Source organism: Lolium perenne, unplaced genomic scaffold, assembly GCF_019359855.2.
Source record: "Lolium perenne isolate Kyuss_39 unplaced genomic scaffold, Kyuss_2.0 unplaced96, whole genome shotgun sequence".
Classification (NCBI taxonomy): domain Eukaryota; kingdom Viridiplantae; phylum Streptophyta; class Magnoliopsida; order Poales; family Poaceae; genus Lolium; species Lolium perenne.
Window position 1 is genome coordinate 81,078 of NW_027249054.1, and position 23,548 is coordinate 104,625.

The following is a 23,548-nucleotide window of genomic DNA, read 5'->3' on the forward strand; positions in this document are numbered from 1 at the left end:
TCACCCAAGGTTTTCATAAACATTTACAACAAGGTAAACCTTGAGGGGTTCCCAAACTAAAGTTTCATGAGTTGAACTAATACAACACTATGGCCGAGATGAGGGTCATCACGCCATTGAGGGTATGAAAAAGAGGTATTGGAGTGGATCATACTTGCTTGAGCTAAGCATGTATTATGACAACACAAGAGGAAAATATACTTTCAGATTTGTGGTGCTATCTAACCCAATCAATAGATAGGGATGAGAATTGACCAACACCAACACCATTAAGGGAATCAGGCATACTCATCACAATTTGAGAATACACCAAAAACATGGTATTGATACATCTACACTAGAAGGGATGTAGTATGAATCTTGTCCCGAGGTGGAACATATTCAAGCTAAATATAGAAAACAAGTTGGATAGCAATGGCCATGATACCATACACCCAACCAATTACCAAGACCTTGACAAGATAAAACTACTAGAGGTACCATGCTTGCATCCAAGCATAGATGACAACAATATGGAGATCATCACACATAGAACCAAGATGCTATTGATAGCACAAGATGACATCCAAAGAGACATCATATCAGAGATCAAAAGATGGCTTGCCTTGGCTTATTTGTCCCTGGACTTCTTCAACTCCATCAAATAAGAATTCCCACAGTACAAATAAAATCCTTGTCTGATTCCACTTCTTCTTCTTCTCCTCCGAAATTGTTCGCATCTATCACCGGAAAATATAAAAGGAACACAATAAATCACATTGCTCCAAACATAACAAGCATGCAACATTCATCAATCAATAGCTAACCACTTTACTAAGGGCTAACATACAAAAGACTTATAGATACTACAAAGCAACTAAAAGAAAACCCCATTTATTTACCTATTAAAGGTATGAGAGTGCCACGACTTAGCAATTGCCTCTCTAGGTATCACCATGGCACAACTAAGTATCCCCTGGTAGATAACATCATAAAGAGGACAAGAGCATTAGTTTGACATCAAATACATTCACAAAACATTTTCAAACATTTTTGGAAAAGTAGAAAACAGTTTTCCTAACTTAGTTTGCTCACATAACACAACATCCAAAATAGGAAGCAAACCACATTCCACATCATTTGAAAACTTAAGCAAAACAATAGGGCTAAAGTTGAGTTGCAGAGGTTTTGTTTTGCAAGCATAAAACAAAGGTTGCCCAGTTCTAAATAAAAGAGTTGGTCAAGGGTTTTAAATAAACCGAAAAGTTTTGCTTCAACAATGCATGTCACGCATAAACATTACTAACAGCAACAAATATGTATGAACAGAGACTAATACTATTTTTCCTATATAGCTAGTACTAATACAAGACTAACCCAATTGGAATCACCCAAAAACATTAAACATACAATTTTAGGAATTTCCTTGAATCTGACTGTACAGAAAAAACGATCTGTAAGCCATAAATCGTAGAAAAATCCTAAAAATATGAGGCTACTTGCATTTGAAAGGTAATTAAACAGAGATGCAAACACAATTGGATTTGGGTTCAAATTATTTCTGAAACTCTCACAAATGGATTGACAAGTTTACTGCATGTTTTCACCATTTGCTTTAACTATGGAGTTGCAGAATAGCTAAAGGTTTGAAACTTATTGGAGATGATTAAGAAAACATTCAGTAATCCTACAGAATTGGAATCACTCAATTAGGTTCAAAAATGGATTTTTGATGAATTAAAAGCTAACAGCCATGTCTGCAGAACATACAGAAATAGTTTAATTCATCAAAAATCATACACAAATCATAAAAATATGAGGTCTGCTGCATCTGAAAGGTCTTGAATAGGTGGTTCTTACCCAGTTGGTTTCATTCAAAAATTCTTCCCCAAGCTCCTGGTTTAATTCGACAAAGTCAGATCTGACCAGATATTGATCTGTGAGCCATTTCAGTTTAAGAGGTCAATCGAAGTGAAACCACAGCCAAAATGAAGGTATTGGAGAGGGCTTTCACCCACAGTTTAGTTTGCTCAAAAAGGTTTGGTAAAACGGGAGAAATCTAACAAACAGTGATTCTACATGTTTGCAGAACTTTATTTACCATGCAAAATCCGTAACGAATTTGAGGATGAGACCAATGCCAAGTTGTAGATATTTTCAATACCTATCTGCAGAACTTTGAACCACTCGATTTGGATCTGCCCACGAGATTTGGCGGATTTTACAAAATCGTACAGAATCTGAAACAGCAAGATAGCAGAAATTACTGCAGGGATTTGGACGAACTTTGCTCAAGAACTTCAGATCTGAGGATAGCTCAAGCTTCTCCATGCTTGGACCAACATGCACCTGCATCAAGATCCAATCTTAGCAAGGGAGGAAGAAGAAGAGGAGAGAAAACCATCTAGGGTTGGGGAGAAGAAGGAGAGGGAGGCTCTCATGGTGAGGAGGAGCTTGAGGGAGGAGGGGACTTCATCTTGGAGCTCTTTCCATGGCCATGGCCGGCCATGAAGCCTTGGGGGAGCAATATTTCGTGGGGAGGGGAGGAGGAGAGTGTGTGGGAGTGAAGAAAGGAGTGGGAAGTGAAAAGAAATGAGGCAAAGGAGGAGGGAGTGGCCGGCCAAGCTCTTTAAATAGAGGGAGGATGGTGGCTGCCTCCTTTTTTTGATTGGCTAAGGTGGGTGGCTGCCCATTTAGTGATTGGGTTAGGTGGGAGGCAAGTCTTGTAGAGGAAGAAAAATGGAGAGGCATGGCTGGCCGAAATTGCCATGCATACACATTTTGGCCGGCTCCATTCTTGCCAAACACAAGTGAACAATGTGAGAGATATAGAGATGGAGGAAGATTGTGATGGTAAAATATACCATGATGGTATTTGTTGCATGATGGCTTTGTGCCAAGAAGATAATGGTGATGTTGATGTACAAGGTTTCATGTGCATGCCATCTTGGAGATGACCTCCACAAGATTTTAGACTTGAACAACTCAACACAAGATGAAAAAGAGAGAGGGATGATGTGACCTCATGCAATATTGCATGGGGGTGGCCGGCTCATATCTTGAGCCAAGTCCTCATATGAAAGAGTGGTAGGATAATAAGCATGGCAAGCTTGTAACAAGGTTGGCAAAGAAAGTCAATGTGAGAGGAAGGTGGTGGTGGTGAAGGTGGTATGCCATAGAGGAATGGGTTGTGGTAGATGAACACAAGGTGTGCAAGAGTTGTCATTTGAGAAGGATTTATTTCAAAGGTATATGGAACACCTCAATTGTGTAGGGACAATTGAGAATGAACTCAAGTGGAATGGAATTTGAAAATGTTGAGAGGAAACTAGTTGGAACATGGAAGTTCAAAATATTCTACTTACTCTCTCAAGTAAAGTAGAGTTTTTCTAAAATGTAAAATAATCAAGAGGAAAACAAGAAATGGTGTAGGTACCATAAACAAGCCTTTTGTTAAAAAGAAGGCAAGATAGAAAATAATGTTTTAGAAATCAGTACTTGGTAGTAATGGGATGAGAAAGAAAACCCATTTCAGTTCTTTGTTTTCTTTGAAGAAATATCTTGAAAAGTTTTAATAAAACTAGAAGTAGTTTTGTGATCAAAACCAGAGAAGGAAAACATTAGGATTTTTTAGGAGGGAAACTAATTTAGGGAGGAGTGTTCTCAAGGGTAGATGGTGGCTACAAAATGTATCCATCATTCCCACTCTTGGTTTTTGTGAAGATAACTTGGATGAAAAAAAACAAGAGGTAAAAGAGGAAGAAGTGATCTGGTGCTGAAACATTGGATAGGATACCAGATCAAGTTGAATATATGAGTTGCAAGGATAGTACGAGACATGCAAGACATGGAGGTTGAAGAGGGTATTGCACGAGATGAGATCAATTGCCAAAGTCTGGACATTTTAAGCCTGTCGACACAGATGGTCGTCATGGCCTCAAAACCAACAAGGATGAGTGGGTATAAGAGAGGGATGTAACTAGGGGTAGACGATCCCAAGTTTTGAATTAAGGATGATTGAGCTATCTTGTACAACAAAGAGAAAAATCAAGATGGCACACTCATGTTGTCATCAGGAGAGAGTATTTGATGTAGTACGAAGGAAAATAATTCTTCCTAAGCCACACATGTGTTTTATTTGGTGAGTTGCTTGTTTAACCACTAGAGGTGTTGTTCTTTGAGGTAACTCAAGTCAAAACTCAACAAGCAAAACAAGATAATACATCTACCAACAGATCAAAGAAATTCATCTTAACGAAGAGATCAAGGCAATTCGTCTTAATTAGTCTAAAGAAAAAGTTTTTGTTCCCCCTGATTTTTGAAATAAGGACAACTAATCAAGGTTGCAAAAGTTGGGGTGTTACAGATCTTCCACCCTTAAAATAATCTCGTCCCGAGATTACTGAGCGTAGAACTGGAGGGGTTGTAAAGCTTAACGAAAGTTAGACTCCATTCCTCTGTCGGCGTGCCGTTGTTGAGAGGGTCGCAACTTCGGCTTCTGAGAGACATGTTAGATTTCTTCCGAGGGAAAGCTTCGTGAAGGGTTGACTACTCCATGCAGGTGTTGGATCTGTAGCTTCTTCACGATCCTAGCAGAGGTTCAAGACTGTGGGAGGGTTAGTGCACCCAATGGTACTTGAGCAGGGTTAAAAACTTTTTAGAGTTAGCTTAAATTTTTAGTGGAAGACGAAGTCTTCCACCCTTAAAATTGTTCACCGGGGAGGTTTAAAAACTCTAAGCTTCGGCCACGGGTCTTGTCGGCGCTTTTTGGAGAAGTCATTGATATCTCGTCTTGAGTCGAACATCTTCAGAGGACGTTGTGTAGTCCACGACTTCAAGGGCAGTAAATGCATCCCAAGTTCTCGACGGTGTTTTTAGAAAGGTTAAAAATGTTAGGGTTAGCTCCAATTTATAGTGGAAGACGAAGTCTTCCACCCTTAAGATTTTTCACCGGGTTCTCGGAAAAACTCAGAGCTTCTGCCTTGTAGTTCTGTCTGGGGCTTCTGAAGAAGTTGTCGATCTTCCGTATTTAGTTGAAGAATCTTTGGGGGAGAAATGTAGACCACGGCTTCAAAAGGCACTCACGGTGTTTACTAAACCTTATAACGTGCGGTAAGTTAGTAAGTCGATGAAGCGCCTGGTTGTGTCCATATGAAGTAGCAACGAAGGTCGTCGGAGACAATCTTGAGCTTGAGAGTTGGTGCTGACTTGTACCAGTTGAGAAGTGTGCGGTTAAACTACACCTAATCTTGAGTCTTGAGGTATCTTCAGGAGCTTCACTTGATGAGGAGCGGATGAACCAGGTGATGCAGCTTGGCTTTGATGCTATTGTTCCCTCAGCTTGTTAGACGACGTGTTAGAGGGTGGTTTCAAGAAGATATGCTCGAGGTTAGTGCGGTTATGCTCCAAGGTTAGTCCAAATTAGTATGTCTTCTCGCAGAGGTGCAGTCACTCTTGAAGGTAGGGGCTTCTGCTTTCTTGGCGTAGTAGAGATGCTCCAGCTGATCTTGAAAGTAGTCGGTGTGGATAGGGGTCTGGGTTAGTTTCTCCGACGGTTGAGAATCGATGGTTACAGAGTTAACTTATCCAGTAACTAGCAGTTAGTATTCTAACGGCGTGGTTGATGAGGGTAAAAACATCTTAGGGAGGCTGTCTAAGCTAGGTTATCACACCGAGGGTGTTTTTCAAACCGAAGGATCAAGACAATCATGCACACAACAAACAGATAAAAACACTCAAGGCAACACACGAGGAACTACAAGCAATCATCACACCAGACATGGTACTCTATGTAACATCCCAACCTTGTTTAATAAATAAATGTTGTTCTTGAGAATTGCATGCATTTAGTTTTACTTGAGAAAAGAAATTGCATCAAAGTTAAAGAAGAAAATCCTAACGTGCAAATATTTCTCTAACCTAACTGGCCAAACTAGATGGTATCCAATAAAAAAAAAATGTAGTTTTACTTGTACCGATGTTCTACTCGTCTCCATTTGCCAAGTTTATATTTTTAAAGAGGCAAGTATTTAAATTTACTTTGTTCAAATTAAAAAGGCAAACTCTAGAATATCTAGTTCAGTTTACATATAATCTGTAGCTAGAGCTAAACACCTAGCAGCCTACGGATTGATATACATCTGCTACAGTACCTACCATCTAAATATCCAGTGCGCACTTGACTTCAAGTGTCGTGAACATTTGGTACTCCTACTCCCCAGCCTAGTACATAACAAACTACAGACTATCCTTATCCATCGATTCGCCTCCGACGGAACAAGCCAAGAACCAGCGCCATGGCTGTGACCTAGCTTGGAGAGGAACTAGTTTAGTTGAGGGAGCAGAGATTTCCAGGGAGGAGAAGGTCGGCCTGCCAGCGGACCAGTCGCTGGACTAGAAGAAGAAAGCATCAGGGGAGGCAAGGAAAGAGAGAAGAAGGAAAGACCCAGCTATCTTCAATCTATTTTTTCTGCATCTTGAGTACAGGTACAACCTGGTTGGGAGGCCGCCAGTATTTGTTCTTTTGATTAAAATCGGTTCCTACTTCTTTTGTGATGAATTGTTTCCTGGAGGTGAAATAGTTGGTAAAGTAAGAAGAGGGAATCTTCAGATCTTCTAACACATGAGAGGGCCTGTTCTTAGAAATATTCCTGCAGCATCGTTTGTTCCACGATTTAACTACCTTTAGGTATTCTCTGGAGTTGATCTTGATAGAAACCGTTAACTAGACCCAAAGCAACGAGTATTCCTGTAATGTCCAGCAAAATAGAGAGAGCTTCAGCAAACACATACAGTTTTAAGAGACAGGGAAAGTAGCACCAGTTCTTGCAGTTTGATATACTGTTAAGTAAATGAATCCTTCCAATAGCTACTCTCTATTAGTGGTGTACTAAGATTAATCCATTCCTATACTTGCACGTTTCTGAATCAGTTTTAGACTGAACCATCTCAATTCGAATTTCAACAACCAGTTGGAATATGAATTTAGAGCTCAGAGTAATAGTTGTAGTTCACTGCCCCTGTTCAGGTTTCTAAGAGAAAAGATACATCACAGGAAACCATCAGGTTGGCCGAATGTTTGAACTAGTTGTGCCCCTGTTTTCAGTTTAAAAGCTTCAGTACTCAACTTCTAAACCCAGTGCTTGCTAACAAAATTCGAGAGATGTGTTCAGGGAGTTTAACAAAGTAATTTCGTATCAGCAGTTTTTCCCTTTTCAGAGTTGTCTGAACTTATAAAAATCATAAATAATTCATATAAAATCAGAAAAACGCAAATAAGATACCAAAATGTTCATAAAAAGAATATCTATCTATTTATGTTAAAATCATGCATATTTACGACAATTGCAATACTGTTTTAATAGGAGAACATTCTGAACCCTTTCTTTAAATATGGGGTTTATTGGACTGCTATGTCTTGAGCATTTCAACTCCATTTAATTTGGTCATCTTGCCCTAAATATACTTTGGAAACATTAAAATATCATGTCATCATATTGTATGCGCATTGCATTATGCCATGTCTTGATTGTGCTCTTCCTTTCCGGTATTTGGCTCTTATCGATAGGGACTGAACGCGAGCTTGAGATCAACGCCGCCGAAGAGCAGCACCAGAACAACGAGGGACAAGGCAAGCCCTAACCTGGTTCATATATGGTTTCGAAATGCTTTATTTCTGGTTCTTACATATTGCATCCGCTTCAAATATGTTTTATCGACAGTTCTAGATATCCTATGTGTGCATATTCCATCCTTGTAGCCCAGAGTTACTGATCCACCGCTCCCAGCAAAACTAGGTCTGAGCTTGTTCGCATCGCTAGAGCCGTATATGTGTTATGCTTAGCCATGCTTAGCTGTTGAAGTCTGATCCATCCGGTTGATGAATCAGAGCTACGAATGAACCTAGTTTGACAGGATGACGTGGTAAGATCAGTGATGATGTTAATAAACATGCTAAAGGCTTGGATGGGCCGCCACATGGGGATGTGGTGATTTGACTCGTTCTCGCCGATACTAGGACCTGAGTTCTCGCCTTCGGAACCAAGACTGAGCGTACAGCCACACGGGGCCCATGGGAACCCCTTGGCCCGAACTTACCTAGCTTACCCATGAGTCAATTAGTTTGCGAGTTCCATTTGCCATACGCATGGGGAAAGGTGGAAAAAGGTTTTCAAAGTGCATCATACAGGGCGTGGCTAGGGTGAAGGATGCTGGAGGCATTGAACTGGATCCCCTGCGCATAATGACCGGGACCGCCTCGGAGAATGGCTACCTACGATGACGGAGCTCCCCAGTTAGTTTGACTCATGGAATAGGCGAAGTAAGAGAAAGGTTTTGGTCGACCACCCTCTGCCAGCACACCAAGGAAGTGTGTTATACTAGTGGCACTAAGAGTCGGTCGGCGCGTGTGGGTAAAGTTGTACACCCCTGCAGGGTAAATCTTTTCGAAAAGCCGTGTCCACGGTTATGGACGACTTGGTGATGGATTCTGTGATCATAGACAACTTGAACCTAATCGTAAAACTTGATGTCAATGTGTGATAAGGATCCCTTCTCAGGGTGTCGAGGGGGTGATCCTAGGTGATAGGTTCAGGTGATGATGAAGATTCGGTGGATTCAACATGATGATCTTAGAGCTAGAGTTGATATCGCTCTCTTACCCCTTTTGAAAATGGTCTGAATAGACGAGCTTCTGCTCCCTCCTGTTTACAAAGGAAAACTGGCTTTCCGCAAAATAAGCTCCACATAAAGCCTCGCATACCCGCTTTGCTAACAGGTTGTACTAAGTCTTGCTGAGTCCCTGTACTCAGCCTTGCATGCTTTGTTTCAGAGGAAGTTCTCCCAACTGATGGTGGCTTCTACCTCGACGTCGACGAGTAGTTCGGAGTTCCTCAGGCGGCAGCCTGAGACTTATGGGCTGGGACGTCGCCTTATGTTATGGCCTCTTAGGCCCTTTGCAGTCTTGTTATCTAGATAACATAATTTGCTTTCCGTTGCTTGTTGAATTGTGGTCAGTGACCTCTGCGTGTAATAAATTTGGATCTTAACTCTGCTAAGAGTTGTAATATATTTGCTTTGAGTCGTAGAGTCACTGTTGTGTTACCGATTCTCACCCTGTAGGCCCTAGAGATCTAGGTTAGGCTTATGCCAGATGTGATATCTGGGTTTGTCTAGCCCTGACCTCCGGGGTCGCGACAGGTTTTGGTATCAGAGCAGGACTGCCTATAGGAAACCCTTTCGACTGGTCGATGTTGAGTCTAGTAGTTTTGAAAACTATTTGAAACCTAAAAGCGTTTGCAAAAAATCTGAATAGGATTCTTTTTACTTCTTATCTAGTGTCATTCCAATGCTGAGTCATCTTACCTTGTTTTGATTGAAAAAGGTTTTACCTCTACCCTGTTATTTCCAAACTTATAGGATCTACGGGTTTGGGTTGTTTTCTCTAAAAGTACTCCGTACTTGGTTGCTTAACTCAGTGTTCCTAAAGTTACATCAGTTGATCTGAATCTTGTTCCTTCTATTCAGTGAATGTTATCATTCCGTTCAATTCTTTCCAAGGAATCTGTTTCTCATGATCTTTGTCTTTCTCTTCAGGATGGCTGGTCGTGGTCGTGGTCGTAACCGACGTGGACAAAACAATGCTGAACCGGAACTGCCGCCACCTCCCACAATGGCGCAGGTTCTTAACAACATTGAGACCAACCGCCTGAGGAATGAACAACTCCTGGAGCGTGTAGCTCAAAACACAGAGCGTCGTCCCGACAACTGTGTCACACTTGGGGACTTCATCCGTGCACTGCCTCCTGTCTTCACCCACCCCAAGGAGCCTCTTGATGCTGATGATTGGCTTCGCACCATCGAACGCAATTTCAACGCTCTTCATGTTCCACCAGGTGAACGCGTGAACTTCGCCACCTACCAGTTAGAAGGTGCCGCTGGTTCTTGGTGGGAAGGTTTTCTAGCTCTTCAAGCGCCAGGACATGATGTTACCTGGGAGGAGTTTGTCACAGCTTTCCGTGCAGCCTATATCCCAAAGACTGTCATGGACATCAAAAGGAGGGAGTTCCTGGACTTTTCTCAGGGCAAGCTGGATGTGGAGACATATGGACGTGAGTTCACTCAGCTGTCTCGCTATGCACCCCGTGATGTGGTTGATGATGCTGATAAGCAAGATCTGTTCCGCAAAGGACTTAACCCTGAGCTTCGTTATGAGATGCTGCCTTTCACCTTCCAGTCATTCCAAGACCTGCATAACCGTGCTCTTCTGATGGAGAACGGGAGGAAGGATATGGAAAAATCCAAGAAGCGTGAAGAAGGTGATTCTCGTGCGTCTTCCTCTCACAACAAGAAGCGCCGAGTCTGGATCCCTTACGATCTTGTACCTCGTGCTCCCTATGCACCAAGGTCTTCTGGCAATAACTCTAAGCCACCCTCTGGTGGCTCAAGCTATCGTCCTGCCATGGGTACTGTGCCTAGTGGTGCCTGCTACTCTTGTGGTCAGCCTGGCCACTACTCAAAGGAGTGCCCCCATAAGCCAGCTGGTCGTGGATATTCTCAGCCCAAGAAGGATGACAAATATTCCTCTGGTCGTGCCCGTCTGACCCATGTCTCTGCTGATGAGGCTGAAGAGGATCCAAGCGTCCTAATGGGTACGCTCTATATAAACTCAATCCTAGCTACAGTTCTGTTTGATTCTGGAGCATCGCATACATTCATATCTCAAGAGTTTGCACGAAATCATGATATACCCTTTGAGACAATGCCCTCCCCTCTAGAGATCACAACTCCTGGTTCTCATTGGCAAACTATCTGGATTACCCCTGAGGTTATAATCAGTATAGGGCCAGTGTGGTTCCCCACCTCTCTCATTGCCCTCAAGTCAACTGACATTGATATCATCTTGGGCATGGATTGGCTAGTAAAGCATAAGGCTGTCATTGATTGCGCAGCTAGGTCTGTTGTACTAACCAATCTTTCCGGCAAAAGTGTTCTGTACTGGGCTCCATCCGCAATACCTCCATCGGCAAGGTTTACCCCTGAAGCCGAGTTATATGCCATTGAAGCTCTACCTAAACCAGAAATCTCCGATGTCTGGGTGGTCCGTGACTTTCCAGATGTCTTTCCTGAAGAGTTACCTGGCATGCCACCTGATCGAAGTGTGGACTTTGTCATTGAGTTGGTTCCTGGAACTGCTCCTGTTTCCCGGAGACCATATCGTATGCCTCCGGAAGAGTTGGTTGAACTGAAGAAGCAGTTAGAGGAGTTGGAAGAGAAGAAGTTCATACAACCCAGTACTTCTTCCTGGGGTTGCCCTGCCCTCTTTGTCAAGAAGAGAGATACCAACATTCCACGGCTGGTTGTTGATTACCGTCCGCTCAACGCAGTGACCATCAAGAACAAATACCCTCTTCCTATAATCAATGATCTTTTTGATCAGTTGTCGGTCTCTGATCTTCTCAAAGATGGATTTGAGATCAGGTTACCATCAAATCAAAATCCGCAAGGAGGACATTCCTAAGACAGCGTTCACAACTCATTATGGTCTTTACGAGAACACTGTCATGTCCTTTGGCCTCACAAATGCTCCTGCCACTTTTATGCGGCTCATGAACTCTGTTTTCATGGAGTATCTTGACAAGTTCGTCGTGGTCTACATCGACGATATTCTGATCTACTCCAAAACTGAAGATGAACATGAGGAACATCTCCGTCTGGTGCTAACTAAACTTCGTGAGCACCGTCTCTACGCCAAATTCTCCAAATGTGAGTTCTGGTTAAAAGAGCTCATATTCCTTGGTCATGTTATCTCTGAAAAAGGTGTTGCAGTCATTCCAGATAAAGTTCAAGCCGTTCTTGACTGGAAGACACCTAAGTCAGCTAAGGAGGTTCGGAGTTTTCTCGGTCTGGCGGGTTATTACCGCCGATTCATTGAAAATTTCTCCAAGATTGCCAAGCCAATGACTGATCTTCTCAAGAAAGACAAGAAGTTCGAATGGTCAGAAAAGGCTGAAGAGAGTTTCCAGGTTTTGAAAACCAAGCTGACTACTGCTCCTGTGCTCATCCTTCCGGACACAAGCAAAGACTTCGTTGTCTATTGCGATGCCTCTCTCCAAGGGCTCGGATGTGTGTTGATGCAAGATGGCCATGTGGTGGCCTATGCCTCTCGACAGTTGAAACCACATGAGCTCAATTATCCTATTCATGATCTCGAGCTTGCAGCTGTGATCCATGCTCTTAAGCAATGGCGACCTTACCTTTATGGTAATCGTTGCGAGTTGTACTCAGATCATCAAAGTCTGAAGTATCTTTTCACCCAGCCGGATCTGAATAACAGACAGAGAAGATGGCTAGAAGTCATAAAAGATTATGACTTGGGTCTCAACTATAAACCCGGCAAAGCCAATGTCGTTGCTGATGCGCTAAGTCGGAAGTCCTATTGCAACAATCTGATGGTTAAACAAGCGCAACCTTCTCTCTATGAGGAACTTGCAAAACTCAACCTTGAGATTGTTCCTAGTGGATACCTTGCTAATCTAGAGGTGAAGCCCTCTCTTGAAGACCAGATCAATAAGGCTCAGAAGCAAGATTCTGGCATTACCGAGATCAAGAAGAACATTGCTAGCGGAGTTGCTAAATGTTTCTCCATCGATGATCAAGGTACCGTTTACTTCGGTAAGCGTCTAGTCGTGCCGGATAAATCAGATCTCAAAGAGCTAATCCTTAAAGAAGCTCATGAATCACCCCTCTCCATCCATCCTGGTGGTACCAAGATGTATCGGGATCTTCGCCAAAGATTCTGGTGGTCCGGGATGAAGCAAGAGATCGCTAAGTTTGTTGCTGAATGTGACGTTTGTCGTCGCGTAAAAGCTGAACATCAAAGACCTGCTGGCACTCTCCAACCTCTATCAATTCCAGAGTGGAAATGGGATGAAATTGGCATGGATTTCATTACCGGTCTCCCCAAGACCAAAAATGGAAGAGATGCTATATGGGTAGTCATTGACCGTCTATCCAAGGTTGCTCACTTCCTTCCTATCCGAGAAGACATAAAAGCTAGTCAACTAGCAGATCTATATATCTCACGGATAGTCACTCTTCATGGTGTTCCTAAGAAGATCATCTCTGATCGTGGAAGTCTTTTCACCTCAAAGTTCTGGTCTAGCTTTCAACAAGCTATGGGAACTCGTCTCTCCTTCAGCACAGCCTATCATCCTCAAACCGGTGGTCAAACCGAAAGAGTGAATCAAATTCTTGAAGACATGCTCAGGGCCTGTGTTATATCCTTCGGTAAAAATTGGGAAAAGTGCCTTCCATTTGCCGAGTTCACCTATAACAACAGCTTCCAATCTAGCCTGGGCATGGCACCTTTTGAAGCTTTGTATGGCAGAAGGTGTAGAACTCCTTTGAACTGGTCCGAAACTGGAGAAAGAAAGTTCTTTGGACCAGATATAATCAATGAAGCAGAAGATCAAGTTCGCATCATTCGAGAGCGTCTGAAAACTGCTCAGTCACGTCAAAAGAGCTACTATGATCGCCATCATCAAGAAGTGAAGTATGAAATTGGTGATCAAGCTTATCTTCGGGTCACTCCTCTCAAGGGTGTCCGTCGCTTCGGTATCAAAGGCAAACTAGCACCTCGCTATGCTGGTCCTTTCCGCGTCCTTGCCAAGCGTGGTAATGTTTCTTACAAGTTGGAGTTACCTTCCAACTTTCCTGAAGTTCATGATGTCTTTCATGTGTCCCAACTCAAGCGTTGCTTCAAAGATCCTATCCGTGGTGTTGATCACGAGACTCTTGACCTCCAAGAGGATCTGACTTATCGAGAACATCCTGTTTGTATCCTTGATGAAGCCGAGCGTAAAACTCGACGTCAGAACATCAAGTTCCTAAAAGTTCAGTGGTCTAATCATTCTGAGCAAGAAGCAACCTGGGAACGAGAAGATCATTTACGATCTGAGTACCCTTCCTTCTTTTCTAAAATCTAGGAATCTCGAGGACGAGATTCTTGTAAGGGGGGTAGAGTTGTAACATCCCAACCTTGTTTAATAAATAAATGTTGTTCTTGAGAATTGCATGCATTTAGTTTTACTTGAGAAAAGAAATTGCATCAAAGTTAAAGAAGAAAATCCTAACGTGCAAATATTTCTCTAACCTAAATGGCCAAACTAGATGGTATCCAATAAAAAAAAAATGTAGTTTTACTTGTACCGATGTTCTACTCGTCTCCATTTGCCAAGTTTATATTTTTAAAGAGGCAAGTATTTAAATTTACTTTGTTCAAATTAAAAAGGCAAACTCTAGAATATCTAGTTCAGTTTACATATAATCTGTAGCTAGAGCTAAACACCTAGCAGCCTACGGATTGATATACATCTGCTACAGTACCTACCATCTAAATATCCAGTGCGCACTTGACTTCAAGTGTCGTGAACATTTGGTACTCCTACTCCCCAGCGTAGTACATAACAAACTACAGACTATCCTTATCCATCGATTCGCCTCCGACGGAACAAGCCAAGAACCAGCGCCATGGCTGTGACCTAGCTTGGAGAGGAACTAGTTTAGTTGAGGGAGCAGAGATTTCCAGGGAGGAGAAGGTCGGCCTGCCAGCGGACCAGTCGCTGGACTAGAAGAAGAAAGCATCAGGGGAGGCAAGGAAAGAGAGAAGAAGGAAAGACCCAGCTATCTTCAATCTATTTTTTCTGCATCTTGAGTACAGGTACAACCTGGTTGGGAGGCCGCCAGTATTTGTTCTTTTGATTAAAATCGGTTCCTACTTCTTTTGTGATGAATTGTTTCCTGGAGGTGAAATAGTTGGTAAAGTAAGAAGAGGGAATCTTCAGATCTTCTAACACATGAGAGGGCCTGTTCTTAGAAATATTCCTGCAGCATCGTTTGTTCCACGATTTAACTACCTTTAGGTATTCTCTGGAGTTGATCTTGATAGAAACCGTTAACTAGACCCAAAGCAACGAGTATTCCTGTAATGTCCAGCAAAATAGAGAGAGCTTCAGCAAACACATACAGTTTTAAGAGACAGGGAAAGTAGCACCAGTTCTTGCAGTTTGATATACTGTTAAGTAAATGAATCCTTCCAATAGCTACTCTCTATTAGTGGTGTACTAAGATTAATCCATTCCTATACTTGCACGTTTCTGAATCAGTTTTAGACTGAACCATCTCAATTCGAATTTCAACAACCAGTTGGAATATGAATTTAGAGCTCAGAGTAATAGTTGTAGTTCACTGCCCCTGTTCAGGTTTCTAAGAGAAAAGATACATCACAGGAAACCATCAGGTTGGCCGAATGTTTGAACTAGTTGTGCCCCTGTTTTCAGTTTAAAAGCTTCAGTACTCAACTTCTAAACCCAGTGCTTGCTAACAAAATTCGAGAGATGTGTTCAGGGAGTTTAACAAAGTAATTTCGTATCAGCAGTTTTTCCCTTTTCAGAGTTGTCTGAACTTATAAAAATCATAACTAATTCATATAAAATCAGAAAAACGCAAATAAGATACCAAAATGTTCATAAAAAGAATATCTATCTATTTATGTTAAAATCATGCATATTTACGACAATTGCAATACTGTTTTAATAGGAGAACATTCTGAACCCTTTCTTTAAATATGGGGTTTATTGGACTGCTATGTCTTGAGCATTTCAACTCCATTTAATTTGGTCATCTTGCCCTAAATATACTTTGGAAACATTAAAATATCATGTCATCATATTGTATGCGCATTGCATTATGCCATGTCTTGATTGTGCTCTTCCTTTCCGGTATTTGGTTCTTATCGATAGGGACTGAACGCGAGCTTGAGATCAACGCCGCCGAAGAGCAGCACCAGAACAACGAGGGACAAGGCAAGCCCTAACCTGGTTCATATATGGTTTCGAAATGCTTTATTTCTGGTTCTTACATATTGCATCCGCTTCAAATATGTTTTATCGACGGTTCTAGATATCCTATGTGTGCATATTCCATCCTTGTAGCCCAGAGTTACTGATCCACCGCTCCCAGCAAAACTAGGTCTGAGCTTGTTCGCATCGCTAGAGCCGTATATGTGTTATGCTTAGCCATGCTTAGCTGTTGAAGTCTGATCCATCCGGTTGATGAATCAGAGCTACGAATGAACCTAGTTTGACAGGATGACGTGGTAAGATCAGTGATGATGTTAATAAACATGCTAAAGGCTTGGATGGGCCGCCACATGGGGATGTGGTGATTTGACTCGTTCTCGCCGATACTAGGACCTGAGTTCTCGCCTTCGGAACCAAGACTGAGCGTACAGCCACACGGGGCCCATGGGAACCCCTTGGCCCGAACTTACCTAGCTTACCCATGAGTCAATTAGTTTGCGAGTTCCATTTGCCATACGCATGGGGAAAGGTGGAAAAAGGTTTTCAAAGTGCATCATACAGGGCGTGGCTAGGGTGAAGGATGCTGGAGGCATTGAACTGGATCCCCTGCGCATAATGACCGGGACCGCCTCGGAGAATGGCTACCTACGATGACGGAGCTCCCCAGTTAGTTTGACTCATGGAATAGGCGAAGTAAGGGAAAGGTTTTGGTCGACCACCCTCTGCCAGCACACCAAGGAAGTGTGTTATACTAGTGGCACTAAGAGTCGGTCGGCGCGTGTGGGTAAAGTTGTACACCCCTGCAGGGTAAATCTTTTCGAAAAGCCGTGTCCACGGTTATGGACGACTTGGTGATGGATTCTGTGATCATAGACAACTTGAACCTAATCGTAAAACTTGATGTCAATGTGTGATAAGGATCCCTTCTCAGGGTGTCGAGGGGGTGATCCTAGGTGATAGGTTCAGGTGATGATGAAGATTCGGTGGATTCAACATGATGATCTTAGAGCTAGAGTTGATATCGCTCTCTTACCCCTTTTGAAAATGGTCTGAATAGACGAGCTTCTGCTCCCTCCTGTTTACAAAGGAAAACTGGCTTTCCGCAAAATAAGCTCCACATAAAGCCTCGCATACCCGCTTTGCTAACAGGTTGTACTAAGTCTTGCTGAGTCCCTGTACTCAGCCTTGCATGCTTTGTTTCAGAGGAAGTTCTCCCAACTGATGGTGGCTTCTACCTCGACGTCGACGAGTAGTTCGGAGTTCCTCAGGCGGCAGCCTGAGACTTATGGGCTGGGACGTCGCCTTATGTTATGGCCTCTTAGGCCCTTTGCAGTCTTGTTATCTAGATAACATAATTTGCTTTCCGTTGCTTGTTGAATTGTGGTCAGTGACCTCTGCGTGTCATAAATTTGGATCTTAACTCTGCTAAGAGTTGTAATATATTTGCTTTGAGTCGTAGAGTCACTGTTGTATTACCGATTCTCACCCTGTAGGCCCTAGAGATCTAGGTTAGGCTTATGCCAGATGTGATATCTGGGTTTGTCTAGCCCTGACCTCCGGGGTCGCGACACTCTAAGTACCCAAGGATGCCTAATACGTAGGGGTAGCTCAATCAAAGCGATTGAGTTTTGTCCTATCCATCCTATAGGTTTGGGGCTGGTCGCATATGTTGGCGTCTTCATATCGTCAACATCAGCTTCAACTTGGATCCTTGTAGCAGTTGGTAGTGAAGGGGTCGGGTATTGAGTCATTGATGATGAGGCGGAGGAGAAAACTGTGTAGAACTTCTAGTCTCGACATCTCGGAAATATGAGGTCTTCGAAGAGGTAGCTGTTGAGGTGCTCCCGAAGGCGGCAACTTCTGGTGGCTGGCCTAAAAAGTACTAGTCAAGAACTGAGGACTTGATCCCAGACGACTGCAAAAAGTGCAAGTCCATGGAGGAACAAGGTCATCTCATCGATGGACTTTGGTGACAACCAAAGATGTGATGTTATCATCCCTACATGAGCACGGCTAAGTCGGCATCAAATCTTCAATAGCTGCTGTTAGAGATATGTGAGACTTCATAAAAGGTTGATCCATCTTCGAGTTCGAGTCTCCGGTCTGGGTTGGGGACATCGTCCAATATGTAGATTTGAATTGGATGAGACAATAGAGTAAGAATTTTCAAACCCTTTTATAAAGCGGAGAGATAAGAATTTAGAAGCTTTGAATAAATAAGAGGAGTAGAAGCTATGCTTCAGACTAAAGAAAGAATTTGTTTTGTAAATAGTTTTTCCCAAGTACTTGTTTCCTAACTAACGTCCATGCTAACTAAGGTCTCCTACAGTCAGGATAGCTCTGACACCAGCTCTGTGGGGACCACGGACTAGCTGTCCGAAATACCCTGTTATGTATACCGTTCACGTTCCCATGATCAGTGTGCCGTGAACACATAACCGAACTGATATCAAATTACACCATCCATTACAAAGCGGAATAAGAAAATTACAACATGGTCACATGACCGATGCTTACATAATAGCCTCGAAGGGCCTAACTAAACATCAGAGTAGCATCATCACTTCAGCAGCGCAGTACCCAAGTCATCTGCCATAACCCTACATGCAACTGACTGGGAAGACGTTCCTAGCTCGCATAGACATCGCCAACTCCTTCTTCATCTGTCGAACTCCTTCAAGTCTGGCCAAGTAAATAGCCAGGGACAAAGCCGTCAGTACATTTGAATTGTACTCGCAAACCATCAAGAAGGTGATAACAATTCTAACTAAAGAAGACAAGAGAGGAAGAATAGTTTCTCTGGTGGATATAGCATGTGAAAGAGAATCAGTTTCTCTTGTGGATATAGCATGTGAAAGAGAATCAGTTTCTCTTGTGGATATAGCATCCCACATCACAGTTGAAGGGGACACTAAGAAAGTCCTATGACATCTCTATATCTTTGTTACAGAAGAGGTAGCATACCGCCATCTCAATTGATGGGGATACTAGGTAAGTCCTATGACATCTCTATATCTTTGCTAAAGAAGAGTTCCTCTACATGAAACACTAGGAAGGGTCACCCACTTGTGTTTCATTTTCCTCGACCATGTCCACATGGTCGGCACAACATCTTTCCCGTACCCTTCCGGTACTTCCAACACACGCATTTCCTTTGGAAATCATTTTCAAAACCAAAACTCGACACAGCTTGGTAACGGCCATCCCAACCGTCCATGACCGCGGACGCGGCTATTCGAATAGTTTTAACTCTGCAGAGTGTGCGCACTTTCCCCACAAGATCTGATAAATCCGTCGGGATCATCCCCGGTTCGCCATACGAAAGTATGCGGGTCTCGGATAATCAGTCGAAGCTTTTCGCCCATTCAACTTAGCAAGAGGTCCTACCCTATGGAGTATGTACCTCCCCGGCACCGTGGCAGCTCACCTCCTCTTGAGCGTGGCTCCACCGCCAAGCCAGGAGACCCATAGTGTCTTCCGGACGGGTCAGCCCCGAAGGCCTCCCGTTATACGATTGTCTCCAACTACGACAACCCGGACTCGGGGGTAACTGTACCCTTGTATAGTTGTGTGGTGCCTCATGCTAAGAAGAACAAACGTCAAGCTAAGCCCCGTGCCCACGTTGGAGTAGTGTGGTTGCGGGTTAATTGTTCTGGGCGAATACAAAGAACAATGTGTCATTTTTCTCAAAAACCCAAGTCACACACACTTTCCTCTTTCCAACCATCTTTGTCAAGATCCGTTCCTTTCATAAACCATACGCTTGGGTAAGATTGCCTCACCCAAGGTTTTCATAAACATTTACAACAAGGTAAACCTTGAGGGGTTCCCAAACTAAAGTTTCATGAGTTGAACTAATACAACACTATGGCCGAGATGAGGGTCATCACGCCATTGAGGGTATGAAAAAGAGGTATTGGAGTGGATCATACTTGCTTGAGCTAAGCATGTATTATGACAACACAAGAGGAAAATATACTTTCAGATTTGTGGTGCTATCTAACCCAATCAATAGATAGGGATGAGAATTGACCAACACCAACACCATTAAGGGAATCAGGCATACTCATCACAATTTGAGAATACACCAAAAACATGGTATTGATACATCTACACTATAAGGGATGTAGTATGAATCTTGTCCCGAGGTGGAACATATTCAAGCTAAATATAGAAAACAAGTTGGATAGCAATGGCCATGATACCATACACCCAACCAATTACCAAGACCTTGACAAGATAAAACTACTAGAGGTACCATGCTTGCATCCAAGCATAGATGACAACAATATGGAGATCATCACACATAGAACCAAGATGCTATTGATAGCACAATATGACATCCAAAGAGACATCATATCAGAGATCAAAAGATGGCTTGCCTTGGCTTATTTGTCCCTGGACTTCTTCAACTCCATCAAATAAGAATTCCCACAGTACAAATAAAATCCTTGTCCGATTCCACTTCTTCTTCTTCTCCTCCGAAATTGTTCGCATCTATCGCCGGAAAATATAAAAGGAACACAATCAATCACATTGCTCCAAACATAACAAGCATGCAACATTCATCAATCAATAGCTAACCACTTTACTAAGGGCTAACATACAAAAGACATATAGATACTACAAAGCAACTAAAAGAAAACCCCATTTATTTACCTAGTAAAGGTATGAGAGTGCCACGACTTAGCAATTGCCTCTCTAGGTATCACCATGGCACAACTAAGTATCCCCTGGTAGATAACATCATAAAGAGGACAAGAGCATTAGTTTGACATCAAATACATTCACAAAACATTTTCAAACATTTTTGGAAAAGTAGAAAACAGTTTTCCTAAATTAGTTTGCTCACATAACACAACATCCAAAATAGGAAGCAAACCACATTCCACATCATTTGAAAACTTAAGCAAAACAATAGGGCTAAAGTTGAGTTGCAGAGGTTTTGTTTTGCAAGCATAAAACAAAGGTTGCCCAGTTCTAAATAAAAGAGTTGGTCAAGGGTTTTAAATAAACCAAAAAGTTTTGCTTCAACAATGCATGTCACACATAAACATTACTAACAGCAACAAATATGTATGAACAGAGACTAATACTATTTTTCCTATATAGCCAGTACTAATACAAGACTAACCCAATTGGAATCACCCAAAAACATTAAACATACAATTTTAGGAATTTCCTTGAATCTGACTGTACAGAAAACAAGATCTGTAAGCCATAAATCGTAGAAAAATCCTAAAAATATGAGGCTACTTGCATTTGAAAGGTAATTAAACAGAGATGCAAGCACAATTAGATTTGGGTTCAAACTATTTCTGAAACTCTCACAAATGGATTGACAAGTTTACTGCATGTTTTCACCATTTGCTTTAACTATGGAGTTGCAGAACAGATAAAGGTTTGAAACTTGTTGGAGATGATTAAGAAAACATTCAGTAATCCTACAGAATTGGAATCACTCAATTAGGTTCAAAAATGGATTTTTGATGAATTAAAAGCTAACAGCCATGTCTGCAGAACATACAGAAAAAGTTTAATTCATCAAAAATCATACACAAATCATAAAAATATGAGGTCTGCTGCATCTGAAAGGTCTTGAATAGATGGTTCTTACCCAGTTGGTTTCATTCAAAAATTCGTCTCCAAGCTCCTGGTTTAATTCGACCAAGTCAGATCTGACCAGATCTTGATCTGTGAGCCATTTCAGTTTCAGGAGGTCAATCGAAGTGAAACCACCGCCAAAATGAAGGTATTGGAGAGGGCTTTCACCCACAGTTTAGTTTGCTCAAAAAGGTTTGGTAAAACGGGAGAAATCTAACAAACAGTGATTCTGCATGTTTGCAGAACTTTATTTACCATGCAAAATCCGTAACGAATTTGAGGATTAGACCAACGCCAAGTTGTAGATATTTTCAATACCTATCAGCAGAACTTTGAACCACTCAATTTGGATCTGCACACGAGATTTGGCGGATTTTACAAAATCGTACAGAATCTGAAACAGCAAGATAGCAGAAATTACTGCAGGGATTTGGACGAACTTTGCTCAAGAACTTCAGATCTGAGGATAGCTCAAGCTTCTCCATTCTTGGACCAACATGCACCTGCATCAAGATCCAATCTTAGCAAGGGAGGAAGAAGAAGAGGAGAGAAAACCATCTAGGGTTGGGGAGAAGAAGGAGAGGGAGGCTCTCATGGTGAGGAGGAGCTTGAGGGAGGAGGGGACTTCATCTTGGAGCTCTTTCCATGGCCATGGCCAGCCATGAAGCCTTGGGGGAGCAATATTTCGTGGGGAGGGGAGGAGGAGAGTGTGTGGGAGTGAAGAAAGGAGTGGGAAGTGAAAAGAAATGAGGCAAAGGAGGAGGGAGTGGCCGGCCAAGCTCTTTAAATAGAGGGAGGATGGTGGCTGCCTCCTTTTTTTGATTGGCTAAGGTGGGTGGCTGCCCATTTAGTCATTGGGTTAGGTGGGAGGCAAGTCTTGTAGAGGAAGAAAAATGGAGAGGCATGGCTGGCCGAAATTGCCATGCATACACATTTTGGCCGGCTCCATTCTTGCCAAACACAAGTGAACAATGTGAGAGATATAGAGATGGAGGAAGATTGTGATGGTAAAATATACCATGATGGTATTTGTTGCATGATGGCTTTTTGCCAAGAAGATAATGGTGATGGTGATGTACAAGGTTTCATGTGCATGCCATCTTGGAGATGACCTCCACAAGATTTTAGACTTGAACAACTCAACACAAGATGAAAAAGAGAGAGGGATGATGTGACCTCATGCAATATTGCATGGGGGTGGCCGGCTCATCTCTTGAGCCAAGTCCTCATATGAAAGAGTGGTAGGATAATAAGCATGGCAAGCTTGTAACAAGGTTGGCAAAGAAAGTCAATGTGAGAGGAAGGTGGTGGTGGTGAAGGTGGTATGCCATAGAGGAATGGGTTGTGGTAGATGAACACAAGGTGTGCAAGAGTTGTCATTTGAGAAGGATTTATTTCAAAGGTATATGGAACACCTCAATTGTGTAGGGACAATTAAGAATGAACTCAAGTGGAATGGAATTTGAAAATGTTGAGAGGAAACTAGTTGGAACATGGAAGTTCAAAATATTCTACTTACTCTCTCAAGTAAAGTAGGGTTTTTCTAAAATGTAAAATAATCAAGAGGAAAACAAGAAATGGTGTAGGTACCATAAACAAGCCTTTTGTTAAAAAGAAGGCAAGATAGAAAATAATGTTTTAGAAATCAGTACTTGGTAGTAATGGGATGAGAAAGAAAACCCATTTCAGTTCTTTGTTTTCTTTGAAGAAATATCTTGAAAAGTTTTAATAAAACTAGAAGTAGTTTTGTGATCAAAACCAGAGAAGGAAAACATTAGGATTTTTTAGGAGGGAAACTAATTTAGGGAGGAGTGTTCTCAAGGGTAGATGGTGGCTACAAAATGTATCCATCATTCCCACTCTTGGTTTTTGTGAAGATAACTTGGATGAAAAAAAACAAGAGGTAAAAGAGGAAGAAGTGATCTGGTGCTGAAACATTGGATAGGATACCAGATCAAGTTGAATATATGAGTTGCAAGGATAGTCTGAGACATGCAAGACATGGAGGTTGAAGAGGGTATTGCACAGATGAGATCAATTGCCAAAGTCTGGACATTTTAAGCCTGTCGACACAGATGGTCGTCATGGCCTCAAAACCAACAAGG

The 23,548-nt window shown here is 42.3% G+C and overlaps 2 protein-coding genes across 2 annotated transcripts in view; both read right to left on the reverse strand.

Annotated features, from left to right (window-relative positions):
• Positions 1-515: 515 nt before the first annotated feature.
• LOC127322787 (uncharacterized) lies at positions 516-3,338 on the reverse strand. The gene is made up of 5 exons (XM_071824862.1): positions 2,266-3,338; positions 2,144-2,177; positions 1,840-1,916; positions 882-955; positions 516-719 (listed from the first exon to the last, which is right to left on the reverse strand). Exons 1-5 carry the CDS (start codon positions 2,332-2,334, stop codon positions 611-613), a joined length of 363 nt encoding a protein of 120 aa, XP_071680963.1. The 5' UTR covers positions 2,335-3,338; the 3' UTR covers positions 516-610.
• A 2,690-nt stretch (positions 3,339-6,028) lies between these two features.
• LOC127322783 (uncharacterized) overlaps positions 6,029-23,548 on the reverse strand; it is a 43,907-nt gene continuing 26,387 nt past the window's right edge. Inside the window, exons 4-7 of the mRNA XM_071824859.1 lie at positions 20,222-20,336; positions 14,895-14,960; positions 6,662-6,727; positions 6,029-6,545 (exon numbers count right to left, since the gene is read on the reverse strand). Coding sequence (XP_071680960.1) covers positions 6,520-6,545; positions 6,662-6,727; positions 14,895-14,960; positions 20,222-20,336 — 273 coding nt within the window. The 3' untranslated portion in view covers positions 6,029-6,519. The remainder of the gene's footprint in view (positions 6,546-6,661; positions 6,728-14,894; positions 14,961-20,221; positions 20,337-23,548) is intronic.